Genomic DNA, 23,584 nt, shown 5'->3' with positions numbered 1-23,584 from the left:
GTATGTATGAAATATTATTAGTATTATTATATTTATATATATAGTAAAAATTATTGTAAACATATTTCATTGTCATTTTTTAGGTGGACGGACGTGATTTCGTCGTTGAAGTTATCGATTCCACAGCTAGCTATGTAACATTGATGAAGGAGATCTTCGACTTCAAAAAGTTGAGAACTTTGATTCGTGGAACTGAACAACGTCCCCCATTCAACGTACTTATCGATTCCATGAACGGAGGTAAGAATATTTTCTTTCTGCATTTCCTAAAACAGCAAAACAATTAACATGTACCAAACGCCAAGGAATATGTTTTTGACACGCCCTTGCGCCTTGGTGTGGTATGAGTTTCATCTCGACGTCAGTCAAAGTACTTTTGGTCCCCATTTGTTACAATTCTCTTTAAGGCCGTAAGCTTTTTAGGCTATAACGCAGAAAGACTTTTTATTGCATTATATTAAAAATAAATTAATAGGAAAAAGATTAGAACAAGAAGCAGAAGATAAATGGGGACCGCAGAAGTAAAGGGGTATAAGGGACCTCCACAAAGGGGAGATGGAAATAGACAGAATTTAGTACCAAAAAGAAAGGAAAAGATAAAGAGCGCCACCTTGTCCCTTTTTTGACAGACAAGGAAAACTCGACACTTTGGCATATGAGCAGATTGGTTTAAGAAAGATTTAAAAAATGAAATGAAAATAATTAAAAATTTGAAGATCTTAAGCACATACAGGGTGTTTCAAAAAAAGGTAACGGTAACGGTTTATGTACCTATACCTAAAAATAATTGGGGTTTGCTTAGTAAAAAATTTTTGTAACGCCATCCGTTTTCAAGATACAGGGCGTTGAAGAAAAAAAATTTCACGCATTTTTTACGATTTTGCCGAAACTACTGGCAACATTGTAATGAAATTTTATACGAATATGTTTTGGAAGCTGATACATCCCATGAATTTGTTTTTATATGTGATTCTCATAGAAGGCGCTAGTTACACGGATCGTACTAAGTATTAGTCAATATAACTTTTTTAAGAGTATAATTATTAATCAAAATTTCAAGTAGACTTAAACATCATTCAATTTTACACGAAAAAGGTACTCTTGGTAAAACTCGATACTGTGTACCGTTTTCGGAATTTTTTGATTTGAAAATTATGAAGTAATAATTGATGCTGGTATAAAATAGTTAGTAATTAAACAAAACTTACAAGAAGAAAATTAAATTAATGACTAAGAACATAAAATAAAATTCAATTACAGTAAGTGTTCAAAATGCCCTCCGTTTTCGCGAATACACAAGTCTATTCTTTTTTCTAAAGATTCCATTAACCTTCTAAACGGTAGGGGATCAGCTATGATGTCATTAAATTGACGTTGAATTCTTTCTTCCATTTCTTGTCGTGAATTTACCTCTGTAGCATAGACTTTTTCCTTAATATACGACCAAACTGCGTAGTCCAAAGGGTTAAAATCGCATGACCGAGGAGGCCAATGAATCGGATCTTCTGCACCTCTACCAATCCATCGATTCGGAAAATGATTACTCAACAAATTACGACATCTTCTATCAAAGTGTGGTGGAGCTCCATCGTGCATAAAAAATAAAGATCTTCGCTCGTTTAACGTTAAATCTTCTAATATCTCGAATAAGGAATTGTTTAAAAAATCAAGATACATATTACCATTTAAATTTCCAGGTAGAATATGATAACCTATTAATTTGTTACCTAAAGTTGCTGCCCAAACATTAACTTTAAATGAGTGTTCTTAATGTGATACCCTTTTGACTCGTGGATTCTCATCACACCAGTAGTGTGCATAATGGGAGTTAAACATACCTTGTCGCGTAAAGGTGGCCTCGTCCGTAAAAAGAATGCATTTTAAAAAATTTGTATTGTGGGCTGTCCTTTGTTGCAATGTTTCACAAAAATCCTCTCTAACCGGTAGGTTATCTGGCAAGAGCTCTTGGACTTGTCTGTAATGATAAGGATGTAATTGCTGTTCTTTCAGTATCCGCCAAGTACTTGAAGAAGAAGTATTTGTTTGTCTTGCTATATTCCTTACGCTAACTGTTGGATCTTAACCTAAATGTTTTTTTTTACTTGTTAAGTTTCTTCTAGGAAACTTTTCTGCATAACGTGTCACAGCTGCACTAGAACATCCTAAACATTCGCCTAAGGTTAATAACATGTCAGTGTATTCAACATTCAAAAATTTAATTATTGTTGATTTATCGTCATAACAATCAATAAATGTCTTGCACACTTGGAGAAAATAGAGGTATACTTATTAGAACTTAATCATTACTACCAGCATCAATTATTACTTCATAATTTTCAAATCAAAATATTCAGAAAACTGTACATAGTATCGAGTTTTACCAAGAGTACCTTTTTCATGTAAAATTGAATGATGGTTAAGTTTACTTGAAATTTTGATTAATAATTATACTCTTAAAAAAGTTTTATTGACTAATACTTAGTACGATCCGTGTAACTAGCGCCCTCTATGAGAATCAGATATAAAAACAAATTCATGGGATGTATCATCTTCCAAAACATATTCGTATAAAATTTCATTACAATGTTGCCAGTAGTTTCGGCAAAATCGTAAAAAATGCGTAAATTTTTTTTTCTTCGACGCCCTGTATCTTGAAAACGGATGGCGTTACAAAAATTTTTTACTAAGCAAACCCCAATTATTTTTCAGTTTTTTACCCACCATCAAAATTTTAAGGGCCGTTATTACTATAGTTTATTTTTATGAACGAGAGAGTAATTAGCATAATTTTAACTGGTAGCTCCGACCACTCCATGGGCGTGCTCAAGATTAATTGAAAAATTACTTTGAATAATTGTAAAAAATAAATGAATTATTTCAGTGTTATAAAGTGTTATGTGTATGTAAACAAAAGTGACCTCTTTTATCACACACTATATTAGAACTGACTAGCCTACATTAAAAAGGGTTTTAAAAAATTCACATTTTTTTTAATTTTTAAAAATTACAAAAGAGAAAAAGAGTTTTTAAAACCGTCTAAGGTATGTTAAATAGATGAATAAAAATATTAATATAAAACTTACAGCTACTTGTTACAAATCCAAATCAGATTCAGAAGATGAACTTTCAGAACCAAGATTTATAATAACTGGCTCGATCATTTTATCAGTATTATTGTCCAGCTTCCACATTTTTTCCTCTTCTTTAATAGTGTGATTTACTGCCTTTTCCCAGTTTTCAGGTTTTACATTATTTACGGCCTCCAAAAACAACTGTTTAACATCATGAATTTTAAAAGTGGTATTTTTTCTTGAAACTTCACTCTTTATCCGTGCCCATACCAGTTCAATCGGGTTTAATTCACAATGATATGGTGGGGATCTAAGTACTGTCATTCCACGATTTTTGGCAATTTCATCAATTTCGTATTTTTTAAATTTTTCTTTATGAAGGGCACACAACGAATAAAGTTCCTTTCTTAGAGATCCGGGATGGTACGTAATATTTTTTGAACTCAGCCAATTCTGCAAGTCTTTTTTTAACCACTTGGTTGTGGGCAGTCCTTCTATAAGTCTGGAGTGATAACTTGCATTATCCATTACTATTACACAGTTCTTAGGAAGAAGATCTATCATTTGTTCGAACCATTCTTGAAAGACATCAGCGTTCATGTCTTCATGGTAGTCACCGGTACGAGTTGATTCAAAAGTTAATAAACCACCTTCAACAAAACCGTCTGAACTGCCAATGTGTACTATTATCAGCCTGCGTCCCTTTCCTTGATGGTGGGTTTAAACCAGTAGATAAGTTATTTACAAAAGCGTGCCTTTGACTTGTAACAGTTTCATCGTGCCAAAATTTATTTGGTGTATGACCCTCGTTGATCCATGTTTCATCAAGATAAAATATTTTTCTTTTTTGGTTTCTCATTTCCTTTATGGTTCTTAGAAAATGTCTTCTCCATATGACAATATCGCTTCTTTCTAATAAAATAGACTTTCTGGGATTCTTTTTCCAGCGGAAGCCTATTTCTTTTAAAAGTTTCCATAACGTACTTCGACTCATTTCTGGGTAATCCTTATCATCTCGAACTGAGACAAGAACTTTATCCAATGTTGGAAATTCTTGTCTAAAGAAGAATTCATGCACTTTCCGTCGAAGTCCTTCTTTAAAATGATATTCTATTTGAAATTTTGGTTTCCCTGGAGCATTACGTGGCATTTGAAAACTACCACATTTCTCTTCTTTAATAACTCTGTAAATCGTAGATTTCCCAACACCAAGTGTACTGCTAACTAACTCAACGGTCTCATCAACACTTTCACATAAACGTTTGTCTGTAAATGATTTAAAACAATTAAATATTAATGTTTTTTCATTAACTGTTAGAGGACCAATTTTTCGGCGTTTACACGGCACTTCCAAATTTTCCATAACACTAGTATACACAATAAACTGCACCTTGCAACTGAAGTACCTACTTTTAGTGAACTGTTAAAAATTTTGAATACGCCACTTGGACCTTCCTATATACAAAATGGAAAAACCCACTATCACATTTTCTGTGGAATAAGTTTAGAAGGTAATTATGTAGTCAATTACTGTCGTAGATTCCTGGAATTAAAGAATTAAATGTTTGATTGTTGAAACCCTTACTTCGTGGAATGCACTCATTTCAGATAAAATAAAACGTTTTATTTTATCTAAAGAATTAAACTTTATTTTGCAAATAGATAAAATAAAACGTTTTATTTTATCTAAAGAATTAAACTTTATTTTGCAAATAGGTAGGTACTTATTAAACTTTTATTGGTTATATATAACCAATAAAATAAACATCTTACATTTCTTGCAAATTCATTAGTACCTGTTAACCTCCATCACTCCGACACTGGCAACCTTATTTAGGGATTAATAACCCTCACAACTATTGTATTCTATTCTGCTCCAACCTTTATACCTGGTGGTCATACTCAATTTAAAATTGTTTTCCTATATACTTCTGTAAACTTGTTGACAAATATCTGTTTTTCATTGAGTCACCCGTATCAACAGTTTAGGGATTTGCATACATAATTTATTGTTTTATTACTTTCTCATACATAAAAATACACTATAGAAAACGCTACAGATTGTGGCATCGACATAGGACATTCAAAATCAAACGAGTTCGATGTACTCGTTTGAATCTAGCTTTGTCTTTCCAATTCCGGCCAATATGAAATTTTTAAACGCAATTAGTGAATTTGTTTTTTAATTAATTATCTTAATCACAAAAGTGTTTCATAAAATAATAATGCATTCGAACACTAACGAAAACTGTCTTTTGCAGTGACTGGCGTCTATGTACGACGTATTTTTGTTGAGGAACTCGGCGCAAGTCCTGACAATAATGTATGCCGAATCGTTCCATTGGACAACTTCGGTGAAATCCATCCCGATCCTAACCTCACATACGCTAAAGATCTCGTGGACAAAGTCAAAGCCAACCCCAACTATGATTTGGGAGCTGCTTTTGATGGAGACGGAGTGAGTTTGAAACAATTCCAACTTTTTAGTTTCAATTTGTTATTTATTTTTATTTTTTTTTATGTTTAGGATCGTAACATGATCATTGGCAAAAACGCATTTTTCGTGACACCAAGTGACAGTTTAGCTGTTTTGGCCAACAACTTGGAATGCATTCCATATTTCCAGAAACATGGAGTACAAGGTTTCGCTAGGTCTATGCCTACCGCCGCTGCTGTAGACAGGTAGGTTTTATTTGGTATTAGATAAAATAATTATTTACAACTTAAGAAATTGGTCAGCTGTAGATATTCCCCGACAATATTTTCAATTAGTAGTTGGAATCGTCTGTTAAGTGTGTAACTAAAAATTTTGTACGTTGTGCACAAGAGGGTGTAAAGAGATTTGGGTCTTGGCAAGAATTATTCCATATCAGCTCCCTAGGTGCTCTTCAGAGGACTTCAACCAGCCCAATCGAAGTTTTTTTCGCGTTTTTGTCCCATTTTGGTGGATTAAGTAATATCTTACGATAAAAACACACAGGTTGGTAGCAGAAAGGTTCAAGCAAAAGATTCTAAGAACGAGTGGGGAGCATAGTCTCGTGAATAGGACTCAAAGGGTATAGGAGAACCTGTGTGGGAGCCGGAGCAAGACTAAACTGCCTTTGCTTGGAAAATGCACCCTTTTATGCATTTGTCTTTTACATTTCAGGTTATCCCCTTTTTTTATCATCATCATCGAGCCTTCATATATTACGTCCACTGTTGGGCATAGGCCTTCCTTAAACTCCTCCATTCTTTACGATTTTCTACTCTTTGTTGCCAATTTTTGGTGATATGTCGTAAGTGATGTCGTCAGTCCAACGTATAGGTGGTCTTCCCGTACTACATTTGTCTGCTTTTGGCCTTCAATTTGTAATTTTGCTCGTCCATCATGGATAGTGCATTCTCGCTACATTATCATAACCAGTTCCGCTATGCATTCCACAACAGCATCAATACTCATCCTTCTTCGCAGATCTTCGTTTCTTATTCGGGACCGCAACGTCACTCCCAGCATAGACCGTTCGATTCGTCTTTGTGCCACTCTCAATTTCTAAGCTTTAGTCTTGGTTAGAGTCACAGTTTCCACCCCATAGGTCATGACCGGTAATACGCAGTGGTCAAATACTTTTCTTTTGAGGCTAATTGGTATGTTAGCCCTAAGAAATGTTTTATGACGATATATCTACTGCGCTTAATGACTCTCGTACTCAATTCACAATTTTACGTGGCGATTTCAATGCTAAAATAGGTTTAAACGAGGCAGAGCTAGAAACATTCTTGGGAAAATTCGGTTCCCCAGGAAGAAATGACAGAGGAGAAACGCTACTAGTATTCCTACTCCAGAATAATTTATTTAACATGAACAGCTTCTTTCACAAAAAGATGCGCAGAAGATGGACCTGGGAAAGTCCAAACGGTAGAACAAGGAACGAAATCGACTACATCATAAGTGACAAAAAACAAATAATTAAAGATGTAACAGTACTTAACAAGTTCACCACAAGCAGTGACCACAGAATGATACGAGCGACAGTCCGATTCAACATAAAAAGAGAAAGGAACGTAATGATTAAAAATAAATCTCGTAGAAATGTGAAATTCATAAATTAAGAAACAAGCAAAATGAAATAATATCACTTAAAGACGAGTTAATACAGGTCGTCGAAGAGTTTTACGAGGAATTATGTAGAAGTAGACGAGAAGATCAAACAGGAATACCAACAGCCATTTCAAAGAAGATCGTGAATCAAGGTTCAAGACGAATTACTTTAGCGTGGGCAGCCTTTGGAAAACTGCGAGACACTCTTAGGGCCAACAAAGAGCTTTTTTGTATATTGGACATATAATCCCGCTTTTCCAGTCGCTAGGGATTTTTTCATCCTTTCAAATCTTGTTTATGACCGCATGGTTTTGTCCTACTAGGTGTTGTACACCTAATTTATACATTTCAGAAGAAACTGTATAAGATCATTAAGGGAAACGTTATTAAATATGTATTCTATTCCTAATAAGTAATTATGAACCTATGAAAATCCCTAAGTCATTAAAAAGAAATTGTTTACTATCCACGTAATTACTAAAATTCCATTTCTTCCAATATATACTAAAAATCTAATTTTGTGACGGAATTGTTGAGAATCTCTGATTGTATGTTGTTCGTACGGTTGCTGCCGTGAAGAGCGGCAACGTTGACAAGAAAATTCTCATTTATTTTGCGCATGACCGTATCCCTCGTACACTGCGTCGTATGTCTGAAATACGCTATAGGTATAGGAGTATGATACCATTGCATTTGAGTTAAAGCTCAGATAATTATTTTTAATATACTATAGACATATTTAAATTAACTGAGATTTATATAATTTTAAGGGTCGCTGAGAAATTGGGTAAGGAAATGTTTGAAGTTCCAACTGGTTGGAAATACTTTGGCAATTTAATGGACGCTGGAAGGTTATCCCTTTGTGGTGAAGAAAGTTTTGGGTAAGTTATTACAAATTTAATATGATCGGTTTATGTAAGTATGAATTTAGGTAAATAATAGTATTAATTATCTTTGATTTTAGAACTGGTTCTGACCATATTCGTGAAAAGGATGGCATTTGGGCTGTTTTGGCCTGGTTGTCAGTGATTGAACACAAAAATATGAGCGTAGAAGAAATTCTTAAAGAACACTGGAGTATATACGGAAGAAACTATTTTACTAGGTAACCTTTAGTTATATAAAACTTATCTTATTAATCACAATTGAATGGTTTATTTCAGAAACCAATTTAGTCAAAATATTATTTTTTCGGAAAACTAAGAAAAACTATATTATGAACAAAGGAATGATTTTAAAATTTCCGTTAATTTTTTTTTACATACGCTATTTCGTTTTTAAAAAATTTAAATGATTCCACAAAAAAATTAAAAAGTTCACTTGACTGGTTTATGTTTTACAAAACTTTTTCATTTATGTACATTTTTTAACAAAATATGATTAAAACTGCAATTTGGAAGCGAAACGTCTAGGCTGGCATTGTATTAATTTCTTTCTATATTAAAATAATTTAATAAATTGTTTGCTCCTAACGCCACCTGCTAACGTATTAACGAAGTATACGTTGTTTGCTTCTGACGGACCTGTCAAATTCAGACTAAATATTAAATTAATAATAAAACATAAATTAATGTCATTTGATAGATACTTTTATTGACAATTTTTACACAGTAAATACTACATGTCATGTCACAATATAAATAAGTCACTTATGTATGCATAGGAAATAACCAAGAAATAATACAAGAACACATAATATAACTTATACAGTGAAAAATAGAAAAATAAAAACAGTGTTCCAGAAAGAAGTGTTTTGCTAATTTATAAAATTGTTTAGAATGTATTGCCTTTTTAGGTTTAAAAAACAATTATACAGATTATAATCTATTGTATTAAGTTGTGTAACACACAATCTGGAATATGGCATAATAATATGACTTTGGTTTCTTGTATTATACTGATGTTGATCAGCATGTGTTTTTTTTTCTTCTCATTGCTCCGTCAACTTTCGAAGGTTGGCGATCCAAATGGCAATTGTAGTTTTGGAAACTGCTGCGCGAAAGATCTCTGCGGATGAGCGGTCGAACCATCTCCTCAGGTCTTTCAGCCACGAGTTCCGACGTCTTGCTACTGATCTTTTGCCCTGTACTTTTCCTTCCAGTATAACTTGAAGTAATTTGTATCTTTCGCCTCTCAACACATGACCCAAGTATTGCATTTTCCTCTCTTTGATTATTCTTAGTAATTCTTTTTGTTTACATATGCAACGAAATACCTCAACATTAGTAACTCTTTGTTAGCTATAGACTATGTTCTCTCCAAACTAGACTCAGACACAAGAGGGCTACAATGGACGTTAACCACACGACTAAGCGATCTAGAATACGCGGACGATATCTGCCTATTAGGTCAAAGGTTCCAAGATCTGGCTTACCAATTGGAAACACTTTCCACTGAAGCCAATAAAATAGGTTTGAAAATCAATATTAGTAAAACCAAGTCCATGAGAATAAATGCAAGGAACAACACGCTATTTACTATCGACAATATACAGATTGAGAATGTGGAAAACTTTACGTATCTTGGAAGTGTCATAACAGAAAACGGAGGTACAGAAGACGATATTCGTATGAGGATACGAAAATCCCAACAAGCTTTCAGCACTCTCAATCCTGTTTGGAGATCTGGCGAGTATACTACAAGGACAAAGATCCGAATATTCCGATCAAATGTCATGTCTGCTCTACTCTACGGATGTGAAACCTGTAAAGTGACAAACACCCTCACAGACAAACTGCGGGTCTTTGTTAACAAATGTCTACGAAGAATTGTTCGTATATTCTAGCCTAACACCATCAGAAACGAAGATCTGCTACACCTGACCGAAAAAACAGGGTACAAAATGAAATTAAGTCCAGAAAGTGGGGTTGGATCGGCCGCACACTCCGAAAAAATAGTTCCAGTATCGCAAAGACTGCCCTAGAGTGGAATCCCCAAGGGAAAAGAAAAAGAGGTCGCCCAGTACAAACTTGGAGAAGATCCATCATGGACGAGACAAGAGGCCAACGAAAGTCTTGGAATGAGGTGAAGGACTTAGCGCAAAATAGAACCCGATGGCGCGTTTTCACTGAAGCTCTATGCTCCACTTAGGAGTTCAAGAACCTTATATATATATATATATATATATATATATATATATATATATATATATATATATATATATATATATATATATATATATATATATATATATATATATATATATATATATTATATATATATATTATATATATATATATATATATATATATATATATATACACATATATATATATATATATATATATATATATATATACATATATACATATATATATATATATATATATATATATATATATATATATATATATATATATATATATACATATATATATAGTAACTCTTTGTACCCATGGAATTCTCAACATTCGTTTGTATATATACATCTCAAAGGCATCTATTATTTTTTTTATTTCAGAGACAATTATCCAACTTTCACAGCCATACAGTAAGACAGAAAAAACGTAACATCTGATCATTCGGCTTCTAAGCTGTAGACTAAGGTCTGATTTTGTAAAAAATGTTTTCATGTTCATGAATGTTTTCCTTGCTTGTTCGATTCTTGATAGACTTTCTTTTTTTGGATTACACTGACTATTGATATTTGCTCCCAAATATTTTATGGAATTTGCCTGTTCTATTATTTGACCCTTGGCATACACCTGTACGTTTATTGGTGTCTTTGAAAATACTAAAGTTTTAGTTTTGGAAACGTTTAGATGTAAACCGAACATTTCGCTGTGGTGAACTACCGCATTTATTATATTTTGTAGTTATTGTGCGTTGCTTGCTATTAAGACGGTATCATCAGTATATCTGATGTTGTCTATGCTGATTCCGTTAATCTTAATTCCGCCTTGGACCTCGTCTAATGCTTCTCTGAATATAGACTCCGAATACAAATTAAACAGTAGCGGTGATAAGACGCAACCCTGTCTCACTCCTCCTCCTCCAGATCGGATTTGGATGTCTTCGGATGTGTTTTTACATCTTGTATATTATTATGAATAGTTTACAAACATATATTGAAGATAAAGGATGAATGCCATACTTTTTAAACAAGGGTTTACAGCTGGCGCGATATTCAGAGTCAATAATACGGATTGCTGCTTTTTGAAAAGTGAAAATTTTATAAAAAAAAACTTCAAGTAAAACACTTCACATTTGTATGTAGGTATAAAACATTTAATTTAAAACTTTTTTAAAAAGTGTCGTCAAAATTTACACAGAAGCATAACGTGACGTTTTCGATCTCGTTCAGATCATCCTCAGTGCCTTCTTTTGTAATTGAAGCTAACACTAAAAAAGTAGCTGTGACATCAATATATATGGTTTTACATGTTTCAAAATTTAAATTCTAATGTGACCCCGGGTCGATGACGTTGGATAAAGATTTAATACTTAAAGAGCAACATGTTTCTTTGCTAGACTTGAACACGTGGTTCTTGTCAGTTAAAACGACACAGACCAAATGATGTCGTTTTAACTGACCAAGAGTGTATACTTAATAATAAAAATAATATTTTGGTGTCACCAAAATAATCTGCTTTTAATATGCAATCGTAGCTTGACACGCAATAAATTTTTAGGTACGATTATGAAGAATGCGAAAGTGACGCAGCGAATGACATGATGAAACATTTAGAAAACTTAATAGCAACAAATGCCTTGGTTGGTAAATCATTCACAGCTGGCGGTAAAAGCTACAAAGTCGGCAAAGCCGACAACTTTTCTTATGTAGATCCAATCGACAACAGCGTAACCAAAAATCAAGTAAGTACATTATTTATAAAATATCTTCTTTATTTTCTTAATATACAGGGTGCGGCAGATAGACCAATTAGTCCAATTAGAAATATCTCGAGAACTAAAAGTAACTGAATCATGAAAATTGGAATGAAGGGGTTTTGAAGAGTTATCTATTTAATGAAAATATTTTCATCATCATTTCCTATAACTTCGATTTTTTTTTGTTAATGAGACACCCTGTATATTTTTGAATTTTGGAAATATTGACGTTATTCTAATTTTTTTAATACTGTAATATACCCTTGAGTTATAATAGTTTTTATATGAAAATTTCACTTTTCTACCATGTATTAAAGCTCAATATCATCTGAAATGGCTCGACAATCCGTTGTGGATCTTGGCCTGCTCACACAGAAGTCGCCACTCCCGTCGATTCCTGTCAACTTCCCTCCATCTTCTGACTCTTAGAATCTGTAGGTCTTCTTCCACATCATCAATCCATCTCCTTCGTGGTCGTCATCTGCTTCTTGTGCCCTCTGGTTTTGAAAATGTTAATCTCTTCGTGTATTCGTGATCTGACATCCTAGCAATGTGTCCAGCCCATCTAAGTCTCTGCACTTTAACGAATTTCACAATATCTGGATCGGGGTGTAACCGATATAGTTCAAAGTTGTATCTTCGACGCCATAGCCCATTTTCATTTACGGCCCCAAAAATCTTTTTAAGAATTTTTCTCTTAAAAATACCAAGAAGTCTTTTATTATTTTGAGATAAGGTCCACGTTTCAGCCCCATTTATCAAAATTTGTCTTAGTAAGGTCTTGTATATATTGAGCTTTACTGCACGTTTTATATTTTAATTTTTTAAACGTTTCTGCTCAAAGGTATGGTTGTTAAATTCAATTCTGTGTTGGATATTTCGGGGGTTTTTAGAAACCAACATATATTTGGTTTTTTCCTCGTTTATCACAAGTCCTAATTCACTTACCGCATCCGCAAGCAATAGCTTTGAAATCGATTACACTTTGTTTGACCTTACTTTTTACAATAAATCCGGTACCAAATTCGTGTCGGGTAGGATGTCCACTGTAGTAAATATTGCAGTTATTTTTTCCAGGATGCCTGAGCTAGTCCACCTCATTTCCAGTAAAGAAACGATATCTTAGGGCTGATAAAGGCTTCTTACATCATTTGTTATATTCTTCTATTAGCTTCCGAGTCATGTAACTCAAGTCGTCATGATCCTGAGCAATCAGTATTTGGTCATCAGCGAAACATAAGGTGTACAGTGTAGTCTCGCCGTTGAGAGGGATTTCCATGCCATTACATTTTCTTTTCCACAGCTTGAGTGCTTGTTCCAGATAAATTTTGAAAAGGGTAGGCGAAATACAGCAACCCAGCTTTAGTCCTTTTGTGACCTTAAATCCCTCAGATATCCTTGATCCAGTTTTAATTTTTGCAGTCGTTCCATTATACAGACTTTGGACTGCTTTGATAAGACCATGCTTAATGTTGGTTTGCTGTAGGGTTGACCATAGTTTACTGAGGGGTACACTGTCATATGCTTTTTGTAAGTCTATGTACACCAGGTGAACTTCTTTATTGACGGCTGTTTTTTTCTCGATAACTTGCGTAATAGAGTACAAGTGGTCTACTGTGGATCGCCCAGCTACAAAACCAGCTTGCTCCTCTGCTTCGTAATCTCTATAGTCATTTTCTATTTTGTTATTCTTAATAAGTTTCCCATACATCCTACTTACTGTGCTGTTTACCGCAATTCCTCTGTAATTTTCACACTGATCCTTGCTGCCCTTTTTGTGGATAGTTGACATTTTTTGTTCTGCTGTAGCTAATTTGTAACACTACACTTACAGTCTTTTAATTTAATTATTGAAGCTTTTGATCTAATTCACTATTGTTACTGGTTACTAAAGGAATCTTCAAGCGTATCTGATATAGTTTAGGCATTAGCTATCGATCGTTAATTCATTTATTATCCCAAGTAGGAATAAACGGATTAACTTCGGGTATACATTGCCATCTTGACGTACCCCTCGTTGTATTTTATTTAAATGTTTTATATTATTTTAAGGGTATACGGATACTTTTCGACGACGGTTCAAGATTAATCTTCAGGTTGTCAGGTACAGGAAGCAGCGGCGCTACCATTAGAGTATACATCGATAGCTACGAAAAGAAGAACGTACTGTCGGATGCTCAAGAAATGTTGAAACCCTTGGTTGACGTCGGTTTGGAAATATCCCAACTGAAGAAATTCACGGGTCGTGACGCTCCAACCGTCATTACATAATCGTGCTATTACTTAAGAGAAAAAGAATAATAAGTTTAGGTGAAATTTTACAAAAATATTGTTTGTAATAGATTTTATTAGGTTTTTGTCACTTTTTTCAAATATACATTATTATATTTTGTTACAATTTTGATGAAATTATATTGAAATGTTTTTATTCGTTGTTATTTTTTATGTTGAGAGATTTTTCAAAGTGTATCATTCCGGTGTAGCTTGAACATTTTGCATCTTGATACTGCCAATATCTCGCTTTTAAAGATAGTTTATTACACTTGTTGAAATTGGCATCCAATAAAACATATTTAAGTAATTGTTATTTATTTTCATTCCTACAAAATAATTAATATTCGAAATTGAAACTTACTATGGTCGTTCGAGGGACATTCTCGTTGGTAATTTCCTCAAAATGCTTTTAGCAGTACGGTTTAAATGCTGTTTTTACTACTGTTATCAAGCAAAACGGATTGCGGGGAATCCCAAATGCGTTTATTTGTCAAACCGTTTTTTATACGTCAACGCACCATTCTAAGCAGAAACGACATCAGTCTCGACTTGCTTTTTGATTTTGACATTTGATCCCACATTTTTTTTTTTTTTTTCGATAATACAAGATTTTTTTGAATGTCCTTGTTGGATCTGGGTTAAATAGTAACAATTCATTGTTATTTGACATAAAAAAATTAAATTTTTAGCAAAAAGTAGGTGTACTCATACGAGTACAATGAGCTGACCGGGAATCAAAAATATATAACATTGATGGCATAAGCTACATCGAAGTTGTTTGTCTATTTTCTTTCGAAAATGACCGCTTCCATCCATTTTTAGACTAATTGGTACAGATCCTGCTAGTCGTTTTCTAGAATAACTAGATTTCCCAAAACTTCTTTAATAATGACGTACTACATCTCGTTGAAAAGGCAAAAGATCCATTTCTTTATTTTCAGCAATTATTTGTAACCTCCACGAGTTAACAAGACCTGAGTTGAGCATGTGGGTAAAAATGGGCCACCACCGTTTTTTACCTTGTAAACTGACTCGGTAGTTATTGACCGATTGGTCAAAGAGATCAACACCGCCCTTTGAAGCATTGTATGAGAAAAGTTTTGGTTGAAGTACATCATTTTTCGTTTGGCAGCAGCACACCAACGATTCAGTTTTAAAAGTAATCGTAATTTGATGTCATTGTGACCACATTGTTGTCCTTCCATTTTACAAAAAGTAATAGACTTGTTTTGTCAAATCGATATTCGAAATATCCACGATTCTTCTTTTTCATTACAGCGGAAGGTAGCAAAGGACATTTTTTTAATACGATTTTCTCTTGCTGTGCCTGTTGCCCTAAAGCCCTTCTCTAAAGTTTCCATCAAATTGTAACTAGTAAAATAATTGTCAAAAAATACTTGGTCAGTAGGCACATCAACGGCATTAAGCATTTTTAGAACAACTTGTGATCCTAAAGGCAACGCCGCGACTTATGATTTATCCACTGATGCTCCACAATATGTGTCAAAATTGTAGCAATAACTAGTTGAACTACAAAGCATCCAGTCCTTGTACCAAAATCTTACTGGCTTTCCCCTTATGAACTGTTTAGATGAGTGATGCCCAAAATACTTTATCATCGCTTCATCAATTGATAAGTCTTTGTGAAATATACCAAATTGTTGAAATTTTTTATTTAGTTTGTTCATGAGAGGCCTCACTTTATACATTCTGTCCCTTGTATCAATTTGCGAATTATCTGCCAAATGTAGGTATTTTTTTAATTTTTTGGAAATGGTTCCTTGAAATTGCATTAGTCACGAGGGGAACCTGAAGATCCTCTTATAAACACCAATAGTTGCGCTCTCGTGGTAATCTATGGTATCCAGTAAAAGTAAAATAGCCAGAAATATCTTTATCTCTTCCTGCGTTACATGAAATTGATGATTATTATTTTGAGCGGCATATAAATTTGTCTGCTGTGTAATATATTCAATAATTTCATTGTCGAAAAATTTCTCAAATATTTCTATAGGAGATTTACCTCTGATTTGTTCTTTCATATTATCCAGACGACCCTCGTAAGCTGTTGTAGATGTCATACTAATATCAGTAATTTCTTCCGTCCAGTCAGATTTCTTGGTTTTATTTTGACCCTTCAGTAAATTTTCTATTCTAATGGCAAGAAGAAGATTGTCTTCTTCGTTGTTATCAGAGTCATCACTCATGTAATGAACTTCTATTTTTTCGGGAACGTCATTCGGAAAGCTTTGAGTCTGAAGATCATCCTCATCTATGTCCTCATTGTCAGTTTGATAGTCAGTCTCAGGAGGAATAACTACCACCGATACATCTTTATGAGTGGACCTCGCTAGGTCATCTGAAGCTAAAGCAAGAGTTCTATAACGTTTTCCATACAACCCAATGGGACTAAGAAGCGGCAATTCTTGAAAATCCATTCCAATACCAATATTGAACCTGAAACAATAAAAAACCAAATAATCATTTTGATCTCATACAAACCCACTGTACTCAAATGAGTACAGGTCTATTTTGTAACATAAAAACAACAATAAAAAATCGGTTGCCTGTAAAGTCGGTTTTACGGGCGAAGATTTTACGTGACAACGTCTTTTTCTCGGTAGAATATTTATTGATATGAATATTATTAAATTGCACAATAGGAACAAGGAATTGCCGCTATAAACTCAGTTTCTCAACTTTTGTGTCAATCTAACAATTAATCAATCAATCATAGTTTACGATAATGAAATATTAGTGTACAATTATTTACCTTTATTGTTGTAGTTGTTGTAAATGACGAATCTACTCACGAATTGAAGACAAATCTCACGATCTCACGATTAAGGTCTTACATCTTACGATTTTTAAATTTTTTTTAAATTTCAAGTGTTTCTAATAAAATGCATGGGAGGAAATCAGCTTTTTTTAGATTGTCACCTTGAAATATCCATAAATTGACTGTATTTTTGTATCAAAGTGGGCTACTCCAATTAACTCAATTAATATACACAAAATAATATAAACAAAGCTTAAAAGGTTCTTTATGCTTTGAAAGTGGTTTATAAACAACTGAATTGTAATGTATATTTTACCGCCTTTAATAAATATGAAGTATAGACTAAATTTTGTGTAAAGAACAAACATTCAACAGACCTAATAGTAAAAACATATTGATTTAAGTGTGAATTTGAGATAATGTGCTGACAAAATGTTAAATCCTAAGAAAACAAAATTATATTTTTATGTATATTCATTATACTTAATACTCTTGGGTAAAATACCTCATATCATATATGTCTTTAGACACAGTTAATAATTTTCAGTGAAGTTTAAACTATAAAGAATGTTTACAATCATTGCTCAATATTAAATGGAAAAATCCATAGCAATATTATAAAAGAATATAGGTCCCTAGGTAATTTCCTAAAATTATATCTGATACTGGTGGTTCCCCCTAAAATAGGACACTGTAAGCACTCCACATTTTCACTACAGACACAGCTGACGATACTTTCAACGATTTTCAACTTTAGCAATTCAACGCGCCTAATTCTCTAGTGCCGCGCGCAGCGGACCGATCATGTTTGAGTGGGAGAGAGACGCAAGGCATTCGCCGGTCCGGCGGGCCTCTCTCTCGTTCGGTGACTCACTGTAACAGACGTGAGCGGGCGTTACACTTTTTCTTAAATGACTCCGAACCACAACCTAATTTAAGACGTTGTCACGTCAAAAAAATCTTATACTGAATAAATAAACATTACTAGTACTTACCTTTACAACAATAAAAGTTAAAAAAGTGATAAATAGTAGCAAAATCACAAAATAACAAACACTTATAAGATTCAACAGAAATATGGAAGTTAGTTTATAATTACTGCGGTAAAAATTAGGAAGAAGAGTGCCACCTAGGATGTGATTGGTGAAAATCTAGTAAAACACTTCCTAATAGAATCGGACATTCACGTGGAGTACCACTTTTTTACCAGATGTGTCACTACTAGGCCATTTTTGCTGCTGTACTTAGACGAGTACAGTGGGACCAAATGGGTTAATAAACTACAGCTTAATATAAATACCCATTCCATTCGAAAACCACATGAGTATCGTCTGATGTTGTTTCCGAGCGGAATTATCATTTGTAAACAAAACGATCAAGATGGCTGCAATAAATGACACGAATAATGATCTGAATTTAGAAAAAAGTAAAAAACGAGGTAAAAGACAATTATAAGTCAGAAATTATTAAGAAAGCGAGGCTGTATGGGGAAGAATATGAAAATTATAAAGGTAATGTTGTACCTGCAAGAAAACCAGGTAACCTGCAGACTGTCGGTAAGTTTTAAGGTTAAGATAGTTTTAAAACGTAAAATTATTATATATTTTTTGTAGTTGTCGCTTGAAGTGCTTTGAAAAAGTTAATGCGGATGTAAGAGCGGAAATACTTGCCAAATTTAGAAGCATGCTAACCAAGAATGCACAAGATTCATACGTACAAGGGCTTGTGGGAAAGTGTGAAGTAAAAAAGGGACGACCTCGAAATAAAAATCCAAAGAATAGAAGATATAACATTAGTTACTCCGTGACAGGCTCGGGTGGCAAAATTATTGTTTGCAAAAAAGCTTTCATGGGAATTCACACTGTGAGTCATGAAAGAACTCGAATAATTTCTAAGCTTCTTGTACAAGGAAAAGCACCACTAGATAAACGTGGAAAAAATATTTCAGGGAATGCTACGTCTGAAAATTTAATAGAACAGATTAACCCTTAACCACTGACATGCGGTATGCCATACCGAGCCGAAAATATATTTTGTTGTAAAACGTGTTTTATAAAAGATTCTTAGAACACCATCTATGTACCTTCAAGTGGGGTTTAATTGTACCTGCTCTCAACTGCTGCAGTTTTAGTACACGTTTAGTCTTTGAGCTACGTTGACATAAAGTTTTCTTGCGGTATCAAGTACCGCATGTCAGTATTTACGTTTCTATAGTTAAAAGCAGTGTAGTGTATTCTTTTGCTGTTAGTATGGCAGCAAGTTCATCCAGTTGTTCTAAATTTAGCCGCAAAACTGCAAAGCTTTCAGATGATGATTTTGAGGCTGTTTTATCTCAATGGGCTGACCAAGTACCTAGTGATTTAGAATATTTTAGTGATAGTGATGTTGACGATGCAAGCGAAGAAGTATGTATTGAAAGTTCACACGACACCGGAAGTGAGCAGAAGACGAATATCATTTAAATGATAATGGTAAGTCATATTTTTATGGCAAAAATCGTTTTAAGTGGTCTACTACAGCACCCTCGAAAAATGTAAGAACTCCGTTACACAACCTTGTAACCAAAGTACCAGCTGTGCGGTCCAGAGATGTAAGAAACGAAACTTCATCATTTTTTTTTAAATTTTCTTATTTCTGAGGATATAATACAAGAAATACGTAAATGGACAAATAATAAATTACGTGCAATTCGTGAAAACTATAAAAGAATGAATAGACCAGAACTAAATGAAATTGATGAAATAGAACTAAAAGCCTTTTTGGGATTGCTTTTATACTCATCAGCTTTCAAATCCAATGACGAAGATATAAATTCTATATTTGCTACAGATGGCACTGGTAGAGATATATTCAGATGTGTTATGTCAAAAGAAAGATTTGCAATATTTCTAAAATGTTTGCGTTTTGATAACCCTCTGGATAGAGAAGAAAGAAAAAAGATAGATCCAACAGCAGCCATTAGTAACATATTTAATATATTCATATCAAATTGTCAAAAACTGTATTCCGTAGGCACATGTGTTTGTATTGATGAAATGTTGGTCGGTTTTAGGGGAAGGTGTAGGTTTAAAATGTATATGCCTAATAAGCCTGTAAAATATGGCATTAAAATAATGTGCCTGACTAATGCACGAACAAGTTACTTATACAATGCCTATATATATGGAGGCAAGGACACTGACGGAACTGGGTTATCTGAGGAAGAAAAGAAGATGAATTTGGTACTCAATCTGTTCTTCGGCTTGCTAAACCTATTTATGCAACTAACCGTAATATCACAGCTGATAATTGGTTTAGTTCTATATATAGAATTAATAAAGCAGTTAGAAGTAAAGAAGTTAAAGTATGTGGGAACTCTCAAGAAAAATAAACGGGAAATCCCTCCGGAATTCCAGCCACACCGATGTAGGCAAGTAAATTGTGCCATGTGCCAAAAAAATCGAGGGCTGTTTTACTTATTTCTTCGATGCACCATTCAATAGGCACGGATCAGATTACTGGAAAACCAGAAATTATAGCTCATTATAATCGTACGAAAGGAGGTGTCGATACTTTAGATGACAAGTGTGCCAAATATTCTGTAAAACGTCATTCTCGCCGATGGCCACTTACTATTTTTTACCGCATCATTGATATAGCTGCTGTTAATTCGCATGTTGTGTACCAATCACTACAAGAAGATAATATGGAAAGGCTAAACTACACAAAGGAGTTGGCGAAACAATTAGTTTTACCTCATCTACAAAGAAGACTCGAAAATCCCAGAATCCCGAGAGAATTATTATGTGGTCTTGAACGAATACTAGGACAAAAACGCCAAAAAGAAGCAGATTTTGAAGAAAGGCTTGAGAAAAAGAAGACGTGTTACTTATGCCCAAGTGCATTAAAGCGAAAGACTTTTTAGGTGTGCTTTTCTTGTGGAAAACCAGTGTGCTTACAGTGTACAAAGAAAAATTGCGGACCTTGCGCGCAAAATACATAGTTATTTGATTGTAATTTTTGGTTATTGTCAGAATTTTGTATTTTAGTTTCTCATTAAATTTAAATCATTAGTCTGTTTCTTTTAACATTATTTTACCATTTGTTAGTCACAAGTAATCAATTTTTCTTGTAATTTAGTTTATAAACGATTTTGTAGTAACGTCCACCATTTTTTTAAATATTATGCACGCATTCATAATATTCTTGAAAAAGTAAAGTTTATTTTACTTGTAGCAGTATATTATGCTACAGCAATGTGAAGAATTATTCCGTAGTTGATATAAAAAACAAATACAGTGATATAAGATAAATTCATATTAAAAACAAAGGAGAATAGGCAACGGTATGACACACCGCATGTCAGTGTCTACGTCCTGAAACATCCACGTCAGTAGTTAAGGGTTAAGACTCATATTGGGAGTTTTCCCACTAAGACTTCACATTACACAGGGAAAGAGAAGCATTACTTAGACAAAAAATTGAATGTGCGAATTATGTATGATATAAAAATTAAGAGTCCAGATAGTTAAGAGTAAAGATAAGACAGCCTGGGTAGTATTTAAAAAAATTCAACTAAAGCTGATTAAAGAAATCTCTCTTCGCTGTTTATGGGCTAATCTCGAGATAACGGGTACAATAAATTTAAAAATGAATAGCAAATAAAACAAGATTAATTAACTTTAAATTCAAAAGAATACAAAAATATTACAAGAATTCTGTAGTATAAAAATGAAACCAACCCGCACTTGGTTGTAAGTTCAGTCTGTCTCGCATTGATTTTAGTTTAATTAACTTTTCTTACTGAATATTGAATGTTCGTAATTATTATTTGTGAGAAGTTCTGATTGAAAGAGTTCGTATGAAAGACTGTTCTTTTAATTGAATTGATAAATCGGTAGTTAACCTTAACTACAGGTGAAGAAATGGTTGGCGCAGATTCTTCCTGGATTGGGTACTATGATTACAATATTATTCGCCCAGATAATTTATTGCGATAACTTACAATATATCTCGATGACTTCTGCACTATTTCACTGATTCTACTATACTTTACTAGTATCACAATATTTAATCTAATATGGTATTAGATTAAGGTATTTCAAAGATTTAAGTGTATATACACTTAAAGAAAAAATTCACAGAGAACAATAAGATAAGCAAGCGTGTTTACTCGAGGACTGTCCTGCCCAGAGTCCTTTTTTTTCTCTCAAAATTTAACAAGCTTCCAAAAAAAAAGTGGGATAACCCCCACCCAAAACTGACAACTTGCCTAAAAGAACGCCAGGCTGTCCCCATCTCTAGGTAGATACCCGAATATAGAAAAGTTCTATTTAAGTAACGGGACTCTTGTAGTTGGAAACCGTGAGAAGCGACAGAACCTTTTGAATTAGGTTCTTTCACAAAAATACGGTAAAGAGCTTTTACGACTGTGTTTACCAAAGTTATCAAAAAGGACCCGCCTGGAACCGAAAAAGGTGAACAAAGCTCTACCATAAAATATTCTACTTCGGCCTTTTTTGATGGATACGACCATCCGTACTTTGAGAACTCCGTGATAGTCGGTATGTTCCAATAAAATTTGCTAAGGGTGAGCAAGCCCACCCGCAGATCTATTTGCGGATACGGCCATGGGCGTATCAGCAACAGGGGATAAAGGGTTTAAAATTATTTACTATTTTATATATATTTAGGGATTCTACAGTATTCACTGCCTTCCCTCGCTCAACCGTTTCCATCTCTCTCTGTTGTTCCATTCTCCATCGTTTAGTCCTCTCTTACTCATGGCGTCGTCTACTTCGTTCCTCCAGGATTTTCGGGGTCGTCCTCTTTTCCTCCTTCCTATGGGGCTCCATTCGGTTATTCTTTTTATCCATCTGCTGTCGCTAGCTCTTCTTACATGTCCATACCACTTTAGTCTTTTTTGTTCTATATATGTTAGTATGTCTGTTTCTATTGATGTTATTTGCTTTATTTCGTCATTACTTCTCCTATCCATTCTTGTTACTCTGCAGCATCTTCGCAGGCATTCCATCTCTGTTGCTATTATCTTACTGCTATTTACTATTTTAATTATAAAAAAAATGTTACACTATTTTTTTATTCAAACCAACCAGGGACTGTAACAGTATCGGAATATATTAATGGTGTTATTACTAACAATTTTAAACTTAAAATAAGTGATAGAATTCCATTTTACCAACAGTTCTGGCCTATCCGGATGGTAAAGTACCAATTAATAAAAAAATTGAAGATATACGCTAGCTCATGTTCTACATACCAGAGGAAAAAGATCATTTTTTGAAGAGATTGTGCAGTGGCCTACTACTAATGCAATTAATGATGATTAATGCTTATACTTTGTTTGACACAATAAAATTTCCAAAAAAAAAAAATTTATTTCTGTTCTGAAACAACATCATAATATTTTTACGTAAAATATTCCAGAATGTAAGAAACAGGTATCTGTTTTGTTAGTAGTATTCTTTTTTATACTCTCGATTTTAGGACTAAAATCCAAAGTTAATCGTATTGACAACAAAAATCTAAAAATGGTATAATAAAACACAA

General features: G+C 33.8%; 1 protein-coding gene across 1 annotated transcript in view; it reads left to right on the top strand.

Annotated features, from left to right (window-relative positions):
• Pgm1 (phosphoglucose mutase 1) overlaps nucleotides 1-14,563 on the top strand; it is a 39,962-nt gene extending 25,399 nt beyond the window's left edge. The window contains exons 5-11 of the mRNA XM_072536608.1: nucleotides 84-240; nucleotides 5,333-5,529; nucleotides 5,599-5,753; nucleotides 7,923-8,033; nucleotides 8,117-8,257; nucleotides 11,784-11,967; nucleotides 14,035-14,563. Coding sequence (XP_072392709.1) covers nucleotides 84-240; nucleotides 5,333-5,529; nucleotides 5,599-5,753; nucleotides 7,923-8,033; nucleotides 8,117-8,257; nucleotides 11,784-11,967; nucleotides 14,035-14,253 — 1,164 coding nt within the window. The 3' untranslated portion in view covers nucleotides 14,254-14,563. The remainder of the gene's footprint in view (nucleotides 1-83; nucleotides 241-5,332; nucleotides 5,530-5,598; nucleotides 5,754-7,922; nucleotides 8,034-8,116; nucleotides 8,258-11,783; nucleotides 11,968-14,034) is intronic.
• Nucleotides 14,564-23,584: the final 9,021 nt, after the last annotated feature.

Source organism: Diabrotica undecimpunctata, chromosome 7, assembly GCF_040954645.1.
Source record: "Diabrotica undecimpunctata isolate CICGRU chromosome 7, icDiaUnde3, whole genome shotgun sequence".
In the NCBI taxonomy this organism is placed as follows: Eukaryota; Metazoa; Arthropoda; class Insecta; order Coleoptera; family Chrysomelidae; genus Diabrotica; species Diabrotica undecimpunctata.
Note: the sequence above shows the minus strand (reverse complement) of the source record. Positions and strands in the feature narration are given on the sequence as shown.